The sequence below is a fragment of the Malus sylvestris genome, chromosome 12, assembly GCF_916048215.2.
Source record: "Malus sylvestris chromosome 12, drMalSylv7.2, whole genome shotgun sequence".
Classification (NCBI taxonomy): Eukaryota; Viridiplantae; Streptophyta; class Magnoliopsida; order Rosales; family Rosaceae; genus Malus; species Malus sylvestris.
The window spans coordinates 14,904,022-14,913,519 of NC_062271.1; the positions used below are offsets into that span (position 1 = coordinate 14,904,022).

Here is a 9,498-nt window from a genome sequence, read left to right on the forward strand (position 1 = left end):
ATTAGATTGAATAGATCAAATGAGAATCAATTGATAAAATTAGGAGTGCAGGAGGTCAAAAGGGAGTGTGGCAATCATTTACCCTTCCGAAAAACAGAGGACAAAAAGAGGAGACAACAACAACAACAACAACAACAAAGCCTTTTCCCACTAAGTGAGGTCGGCTATATGAATCCTAGAACGCCATTGCGCTCGGTTTTGTGTCATGTCCTCCGTTAGATCCAAGTACTCTAAGCCTTTTCTTAGAGTCTCTTCCAAAGTTTTCCTAGGTCTTCCTCTACCCCTTCGGCCTTGAACCTCTATCCCGTAGTCACATCTTCGAACCGGAGCGTCAGTCGGCCTTCTTTGCCCATGTCCAAATCACCGGAACCGATTTTCTCTCATCTTTCCTTCAATTTCGGCTACTCCTACTTTACCTCGGATATCCTCATTCTCAATCTTATCCTTTCTCGTGTGCCGACACATCCCACGAAGCATCCTCATCTCCGCTACACCCATTTTGTGTACGTGTTGATGTTTCACCGCCCAACATTCTGTGCCATACAACATCGCTGGCCTTATTGCCATCCTATAAAATTTTCCCTTGAGCTTCAGTGGCCTACGACGATCACACAACACGCCGGATGCACTCTTACACTTCATCCATCCAGCTCGTATTCTATAGTTGAGATCTCCATCTAATTCTCCGTTCTCTTGCAAGATAGATCCTAGGTAGCGAAAACGGTCGCTTTTTGTGATCTTCGCTAGATTGCTCCGGTCATTAGTGTGGATAAGTATATAAATGGATAGAGATAGGAAAGCAAACACAAGATGTACGTGGTTCACCCAGATTGGCTACGTCCACGGAATAGAAGAGTTCTCATTAATTGTGAAGGGTTTACACAAGTACATAGGTTTAAGCTCTCCTTTAGTGAGTACAAGTGAATGATTTAGTACAAATGACATTAGAGTACAAATGACATTAGGAAATATTGTGGGAGAATGATCTCGTAATCACGAAACTTCTAAGTATCGGAGTGTGGTATCATCTTGACTTGCCTTATCTGTCTCATAGGTAGATGTGGCAGCTTCTCTGGAAGTACTCTTCCTCCATCCAGGGGTGGTATCTTTAACTGGTGGAGATGCACAAGGTAATGTATCAATTTCACTTGAAGCTTACTTGTAGTTTCAGGCTTGGTCAAGCGCGATACAAACCATGTAGTAGGAGTCCCCCAAGTCGCTGAGCTAGGGGATCTGCTGAAAGAGGTGACAGACAAGGTAAGCAATCAGAGCTCCGGCTGATTGTTCACCTTCTCCCCATCTTGCAGCAGCATGAAGGATAAAGAGAAGAAAAATGAGAATAGATGATATGGGATACTTTTGCTTTTGAAGAAGTAACTTTCCACAGGCTTATTCTTGAACTGAGCTGGAGGGTTTTCTGGTTTCCTCCAGAGTATAAGGCCGACTGAAGAATTTAAGGGTCAAAACAAGTCAATCAAATCTAGAATACGTTCGACCCTGCTGATATGGGATACTTTTGCTTTTGACAGAGTAATGGATGTATAGGCACGTGTGCTGTTACGCTTGTCTCCACATGCTTCCTTGTATCCTTTGCACTTGCCCTATCTGTTCCTCAAGCAGATGCGGTATCTTCCCTGGAAACATAAGATGTTGAAGATGAGTACTCGAGAGCAATGCCAGGTAAGTAATCAGGTAAGGGGTTCCAGGCAGTCAGTTCCTGGTTGGGAGCTTGATTTCAAGTGCTGACTGATTTCTCTCTTTCTCCTTGTCTTGCAGGTAAAAACAAGGCCAAAGGAAAAGACAGGGAAAAAGCATGATATGGGATACTCTTGCTTTTAACCCTGATGATATGAGATATTCTTGCTCTAGTATAGCTTGTTTGCAGAGGTATTATCGGGGGGAAAGAAAGCTGAATATTTCGAAAGGCTTCGTTGGGAGTGCCCTCTAAGATATGAGGAAGGGTTAAGCATTTTTGCAGGTCTGCCTGTCCGTTGGGGATGGAGGTCGACATATATAGGAGTCTCCCTAACAACAAGTAGTAATGCTATTCCTTTACCCTGCTTGGTCATAGCACGGTAGTGGGAGCTGCCAGCTTCACATGTTTTAACTCTGTTAGAGCACTTTGAAAAAGTGGTATGTGGTATCTGGCTCTCGAGATTCGGAGAACGATGCTTCTACGATTTTTGAGAAAGCAATCATGCTGGGGGTCTGGCTTTCGAGATTCGGGGAGCAGTGTCTCTTCGATTTTTGAGAAAGTAATCATGTTGGGAGTCTGGCTCTCGAGATTCGGAGGGCGGTGCCTCTTCGATTTTTTAGTAAGCAATCTTGTTGGGAGTGTTTTCTCGGATGTGAGTAAAGGTTGGGCATGTTTGCTAGTCTACCTTGCCACGAGGCACAGAGGTTGACACACAGGGACTTTCCAATTATCCAACAGTGGTACTGTTCCTTTACCCTTGTGGGTAATAATATGGTAGCTAGACCTTCAAAATTTATGTGTCTAAACTTTGTTAGTGCTGTTTCTTTGCTATTCTTTTACCTTTCTTGGTCAGAGCGATGTAGTGGGAGCTGCAAGCTTCACGTGCTCAACTTTGGCAGAGACTTTGGCAAAGTTATCTGTGGTACCCATGAGCTATTGTTGCGTGTGGGAAGTGGGTGATTGAACAGTAAGATTCATGTGCTTTCGACTTCACCAGAAGTCTTCGACGGAATGCCCATAATTTCCGCAAAGCTGAGTGTGCGTGTGACAGGTGCTGACAAGGCTAGAAAAGTAGGTGCCTCTTCGATTTCTGAGATCGGCCCTCGTGATCTCTGAGCAGCCCAGCTTTTGAGAAAGCGAGCGCCTCTTCGATTGATTCGGAGAACGATGCCTCTTCGATTTTTTAGAAAGCAATCATGCTGGGGGTCTGGCTCTCGAGATTCGGGGAGCAGTGTTTCTTCGATTTTTGAGAAAGTAATCATGTTGGGAGTCTGGCTCTCGAGATTCGGAGGGCGGTGCCTCTTCGATTTTGGAGCAAGCAATCTTGTTGGAAGTGTTTTCTCGAATGTGAGTAAAGGTTGGGCATGTTTACTAGTCTACCTTGCCACGAAGCACAGAGGTTGACACACAGAGACTTTCCAATTATCCAGCAATGGTACTGTTCCTTTACCCTCTCTTCGATTTTTGAGAAAGTAGTCATGTTGGGATTCTGGCTCTCGAGATTCGGAGGACGGTGCCTCTTCGATTTTGGAGCAAGCAATCTTATTGGGAGTGTTTTCTCGAATGTGAGTAAAGGTTGGGCATGTTTGCTAGTCTACCTTGCCACGAGGCACAGAGGTTGACACACAGGGACTTTCCAATTATCCAGCAGTGGTACTGTTCCTTTACCCTTGTGGGTAATAATATGGTAGCTAGACCTTCAAAATTTATGGGTCTAAACTTTGTTAGTGCTGTTTCTTTGCTATTTTTTTACCCTTCTTGGTCAGAGCGATGTAGTGGGAGCTGCAAGCTTCACGTGCTCAACTTTGGCAGAGAACTTTGGCAAAGTTATCTGTGGTACCCATGAGCTATTGTTGCGTGTGGGAAGTGGGTGATTGGACAGTAAGATTCATGTGTTTTCTACTTCCCCAGAAGTCTTCGACAGAATACCCATAATTTCCGCAAAGCTGAGTGTGCGTGTGACAGGTGCTGACAAGGCTGGAAAAGTAGGTGCCTCTTCGATTTCTGAGATCGGCCCTCGTGGTCTCTGAGGAGCCCAGCTTTTGAAAAAACGAGTGCCTCTTCGATTTCTGAGATCGGCTTTCATGGTCTTTGAGCAGCCCAACTTTTGAGAAAGCAAACACCTCTTCGATTTATGAGATCACCCTCGTGGTCTCTAAGCAGCCCAGCTTTTGAGAAAGCAAACGCCTCTTCGATTTCTGAGCAGGCGCCTCTTCGATGTCTGAAGCTCTGTCGAGTGCAGCTTTTTATAGGGGCTGGCATTAAGTTCCAAAGCACACTTGAATCTCCACCAGTATAAGCTCCATTCTTGCACTTCTAAGATCTTGATTTGTCCGACTTCTTCTCTCTTCAACACCTTTGAAAATGTCTGGCCCCTCCGACCGTCGTTTTGACTTGAACCTTGTTGAAGAGGCAGCCCCGCCTTCTCCAGACAACATATGGCGCCCATCCTTCGTCTCCCCTACTGGTCCTCTTACCGTTGGGGATTCCATGATGAAGAATGATATGACCGCTGCGGTGGTGGCCAGGAACCTTCTCACTCCCAAAGATAACAGACTACTTTCCAAACGGTCTGATGAGTTAGCTGTTAAGGATTCGCTGGCTCTCAGTGTTCAGTGTGCAGGTTCTGTGTCTAATATGGCCCAACGCCTATTTGCTCGAACCCGCCAAGTTGAATCATTGGCGGCCGAAGTGATGAGTCTCAAACAGGAGATTAGAGGGCTCAAGCATGAGAATAAACAGTTGCACCGGCTCGCACATGACTATGCTACAAACATGAAGAGGAAGCTTGACCAGATGAAGGAAACTGATGGTCAGGTTTTACTTGATCATCAGAGATTTCTGGGGCTGTACCGCGTAATGAAGCTCCAAATGATCAACCTCTGATGCCTCCTCCTTCTAGGGTTCTGTCCAGTACTGAGGCTCCGAATGATCCCCCTTCGATGCCTTCTCTTTCTGGGGCTCTACCGACTGCTGAGACTTCTCCTAAGCAACCTTTGTGAAGGCTCCATCTTGTTTGTTTATTTTGACTCATGTATATGTACATATTTGTAGCTTATCGGGGATATCAATAAATAAGTTTTCCTTCATTTCAACGTATTGTGTTAAATACACCAAAGCCTTCTTCGCTAAGTTCTTTGAATTTTCTTTTGTTGAAGCTTGTATGTTGAAGCTTTCTGAGTGGAGCATGTAGGTTGGGGTAGTGTTCCCTTAATTTTCCGAGTGAGGAAAACTTCTCGGTTGGAGACTTGGAAAATCCAAGTCACTGAGTAGGATCGGCTATATGAATCTTAGAACGCCATTGTGCTCGGTCCTGTGTCATGTCCTTCGTTAGATCCAAGTACTCTAGGTCTTTTCTTAGAGTCTCTTCCAAAGTTTTCCTAGGTCTTCCTCTACCCCTTCGGCCCTGAACCTCTGTCCCATAGTCGCATCTTCTAATCGAAGCGTCAGTAGGCCTTCTTTGCACATGTCCAAACCACCGTAACCGATTTTCTCTCATCTTTCCTTCAATTTCGGCTACTCCTACTTTACCCCGGATATCCTCATTCCTAATCTTATCCTTTCTCGTGTGCCCACACATCCAACGAAGCATCCTCATCTCCGCTACACCCATTTTGTGTACGTGTTGATGCTTCACCGCCCAACATTCTGTGCCATACAGCATCGCCGGCCTTATTGCCGTCCTATAAAATTTTTCCTTGAGCTTCAGTGGCATACGGCGGTCACACAACACACCAGATGCACTCTTCCACTTCATCCATCCAGCTTGTATTCTATGGTTGAGATCTCCATCTAATTCTCCGTTCTTTTGCAAGATAGATCCTAGGTAACGAAAACGGTCGCTCTTTGGTATTTCTTGATCTTCGATCCTCACCCCTAACTCGTTTTGGCCTCCATTTGCACTGAACTTGCACTCCATATATTCTGTCTTTGATCGGCTTAGGCGAAGACCTTTAGATTCCAACACTTCTCTCCAAAGGTTAAGCTTTGCATTTACCCCTTCCTGAGTTTCATCTATCAACACTATATCGTCTGCGAAAAGCATACACCAAGGAATATCATCTTGAATATGTCCTGTTAACTCATCCATTACCAACGCAAAAAGGTAAGGACTTAAGGATGAGCCTTGATGTAATCCTACAGTTATGGGAAAGCTTTCGGTTTGTCCTTCATGAGTTCTTACAGCAGTCTTTGCTCCTTCATACATATCCTTTATAGAATAACTAAAAAGATGCAATCAATCTGACTAAATGAATGTAGCTACGGATATGTCAAAAGATCAGTGCAAATATACCTATTCGTGATGCCACAGAGTTTCGTATTACAAGATAAGCTTTACAAGAAACTGACCATAGGCCCCCAATTCATCCAACATATGAACAAACGAAAGAATCGTTGAGTTCCAAGAAGAAGAACTAAACAGCAAAACAGAAGCGAAACGTGTTAATTTGATGTGTTAAACATCTCAAGAGTGGAGTAATTCGATTTCTGATCACTTAAAACTACTTCTTGGAAGTGTTGTCTAGTAACTCATGCTTCTCTAAACCACTTTATTGATGAACATCTCCATCTTATAGACCTGTGCAAGTCCAAAATCCGCTAATGCCATCTGCAGAATTTGTTAAGCAATTTCATCCTGCTTGAGCATATAATCATCGTATGGCCGGCTGCCACCAGCGTCTCGCATAGCCTTCCTATTAAGTTCGTCAATCATGCACATATAGTTCAGACCAATGAGAAGCTCTGTAATTGCATCTTCAGTTTTAGCCTGACTTGCAAAGTAAAGGGTCTGGACCAGAAGCACATTTGTCTTGGAAACTTCCTGCTGCTTCACAATATTGCGGTCAGAATGCCACCGTATCATGTTATGGGCGAGTGGAGCAAGCCATCCCAAGATCTGCTCCATTGCTCGATTCCACTCTCCTGCAAGGGCAGGATTATACACAGATGAGCCCATAGTTTTGGCATATGACTTTAGTCTAGCTCTCAGAGCAGCTCTTATGGTTGTGGTCAACATATTGTAAAGATTAGATCTTTCGTCAAGGCTGATCAAGTGAGGTGATGAAGCTATCTTTTCAATCAAAGCTATCACATATGCGTAATGGAGAGCTAGAGCAGCATCGCCAAGGGTAGATGGTGGAGCATTCAATAGTGTGCATTTTGAACTGAACAGGGACAGTTTAGAATAGATGCCGTGGCTGAAAGATTGAGAACCCATATGCGTGTACTTTAAGTTATCAAAATGTTTGATACCGGTACTTCTCAACCTCATAGAACCACCCATATCTGGCTTGCAGCTCTCAAGAACAGGAGAATTGCTTCCACCTGTCACACATTCTTTAAAAGACCGAACATGAGCAAACCGTTTGGGTTTTAGATGGGAATAACTTCCATGTTGGATGGATGACTGGTGATGAGCTTGCCGCTGCTTGTTTGTTATATTCTTGCCAGCATTAAGCCTCGGCTTTGTAAGAGTCCTCCCAAGAGGTCCAGAATAGAACCCACATGGATTACCATCAGATGGATGAACGGAAGAGTGCATAAGAGCAGAAAATGAATGACTGCGGGAAAGACAAACAGAATTGATAACTTCAGAGCTATCCATTCCCTCTCCCAAAGCCATTTGATTAAATCCAAAGACCAGCTTTATCCTCTCTAACATTGTAAAAAGGGATCTTGCCAAAAGTCGGACAATGTAATCATACGTTCTACTCCAAGGAGACGTATCTTGTAAAATTTTCACTTCTTGACGCCGCCACATTACCTTCTGTTGAAACTCAAGCAATTTTACCCGATTTACTTCAGGATTAGCGCGCATTCTCCTCAGAGTTTGCTCAAGCTCTGCCAGCACTTCCAGCTCCTGCGATAATTGCATTGTAGCCTCAACAAATTTCTCCATTTTCTTCACTTTCCTCTCCATTTTGCTCCACCTGTAAGCCCATCCAAGCCACTGAAAACCATTCTCGACAGGGTCCTCGAAAATTTCTTCAAAACGGTGATACACAGGGTCAGTGCACTTCTTCCCAAGCCTGACGACAGAAATTGCCAGATATCCCAAATCCTCAATTATCTCATTCAGTGCAAGTTCCATCAAGTAATCATCGTTGTCAGACACAAGCCTTCTGACCCCAATCAAGTTAACAATCTCTTCCCTCAACCTAAGCATCTCATTCTCACTCACACTATTCCATAAATTAACCATCTTTAACATCAACCCCGCAACTTCAAATGCCAGAATTCCAATCACTGGCTTGTCAGCCTCCGCCAAACGACTCCATGAGAACCTCAAACTACCAATCCAGGACCCAGAGACTATCTCACCCCCCATTTAAGCACATACACCTCAAAGTGCGAAACTAACCCTAATCAGAAACCTCAGTAGATCCCTTTCCTGTCCCAAAAAAAGAAGTACAACTATATTATATTGTTAAACACAAAACAAAATCACAATTTCTTGACCCCCAAAAAACACAGAAATTTCATGGAATCAACCCTAAATCCCATAATATATCTTAGCTCAATAGTAAAACCATACACAAATATAAAACAATCATGGCTTTAACCCTTCATTTGGTTGCTTGTTAAGACATTAAATACCCAAAAATCAAATAAAGAAAGTGATAATTTCCCGGGTCCAAAACACAAGAATTACAACATTTTCTTACCAACCAAACAGCCCTCACAGATTCAAACATCAATACACTAACACAAGCATATACACTGGTACTAACGCTGTGCATACTTACAGTTACAGTAGGAAGAACACTCACCGTTTTACTCGAACAAGCTTGACATTGATCTGAAGCGCAGAATTAAACAAACATGGCTGAGCTACAGAAAGAGAGGAAGGAGGAGGAAGGTTTGAGCGTTTGGGGGTTGGAGTGGGAGGGAGTGCGTAGGTTTTGACCGTACGCTCCACCTGCGTACAAATAGCCGCGCCCGCAACGCGGAGAAAAACAGGGGAGACAAATCTTAAGTCGAAAAGAGTCCGAAACGAGTCGTAACCGGTCCAATCGAGGTGAAAAACAGGATATTACGTTGCCCCTTGTGGAATACCAATGGTCCGGTTCTTTTCATTTCTAATATTATTTTTAGGGGGTTTTAACAAAACACTCTTAGTACTCTTCATTTTTAACGAAAAATCATATTTATACATTTCTCTGTTACTATTCACTATACCTTTAAAAAGGGCTTTTCATTAAAAATGAAGTTTTTTTGGATTTTTCGTTAGTTTTCCTTTATTTTTATTAGAGCAATTCCACACTTAAATACTCTGTAGGCCAGAGGTAATTCAATTCCTTCAAGTGAACCGTAACTGTTTTTAGTGGACAGTAACTGCCTAATCTCTACTTCTAAATTGAATAGCCTAGAATATTGGTATTAAAATATTACTATGATTTAGTACAAGATAATTTTATTTTTAATTTCGAATAATAATAAAATATTGGTTGAAAGTATTTGAAAATATTGAAATATGGTGTTAGGTGGAAAAACTTGGTTAGGTATTTATAGAAAAAAAAAAATATATATATATATATACATATATATATATATATATATTTCATTTTTTGTATTTTTTATTAATCTTTTTTGTATTTTAATTTTTTTATATAATTTTTAATTATTTTTTAATTGTGGCTGTCAGCCTTGCGTCACATAGCCTAGGGGCTGGCCCTGTCGACTCCTGCCTGGAGGAACAACAGGGAGCCCAATGAATTTTTTTTTTTTTTAATAAACCATATTATCTACCTTAAGAGGTGAGGGAGTGGGCAGCTTGAAGGGTTTTTAGGTGGGGAAATGGA

The 9,498-nt window shown here is 42.7% G+C and overlaps 1 protein-coding gene across 1 annotated transcript; it reads right to left on the bottom strand.

Moving 5' to 3' along the window:
* Window positions 1–5,965: 5,965 nt before the first annotated feature.
* LOC126593748 (protein PSK SIMULATOR 1-like) lies at window positions 5,966–8,681 on the bottom strand. Its single transcript, XM_050259863.1, has 2 exons — window positions 8,467–8,681; window positions 5,966–8,087 (listed from the first exon to the last, which is right to left on the bottom strand). The coding sequence occupies exon 2, from the start codon at window positions 8,022–8,024 to the stop codon at window positions 6,318–6,320; it is 1,707 nt and encodes a 568-aa protein (XP_050115820.1). The 5' UTR covers window positions 8,025–8,087; window positions 8,467–8,681; the 3' UTR covers window positions 5,966–6,317.
* Between the last annotated feature and the right edge of the window lie 817 nt (window positions 8,682–9,498).

Excerpts from the sequence above, each read along its gene's own strand:
- LOC126593748 (XM_050259863.1), bottom strand. The coding sequence starts at position 8,024 with ATGGGGGGTGAGATAGTCTCTGGGTCCTGGATTGGTAGTTTGAGGTTC.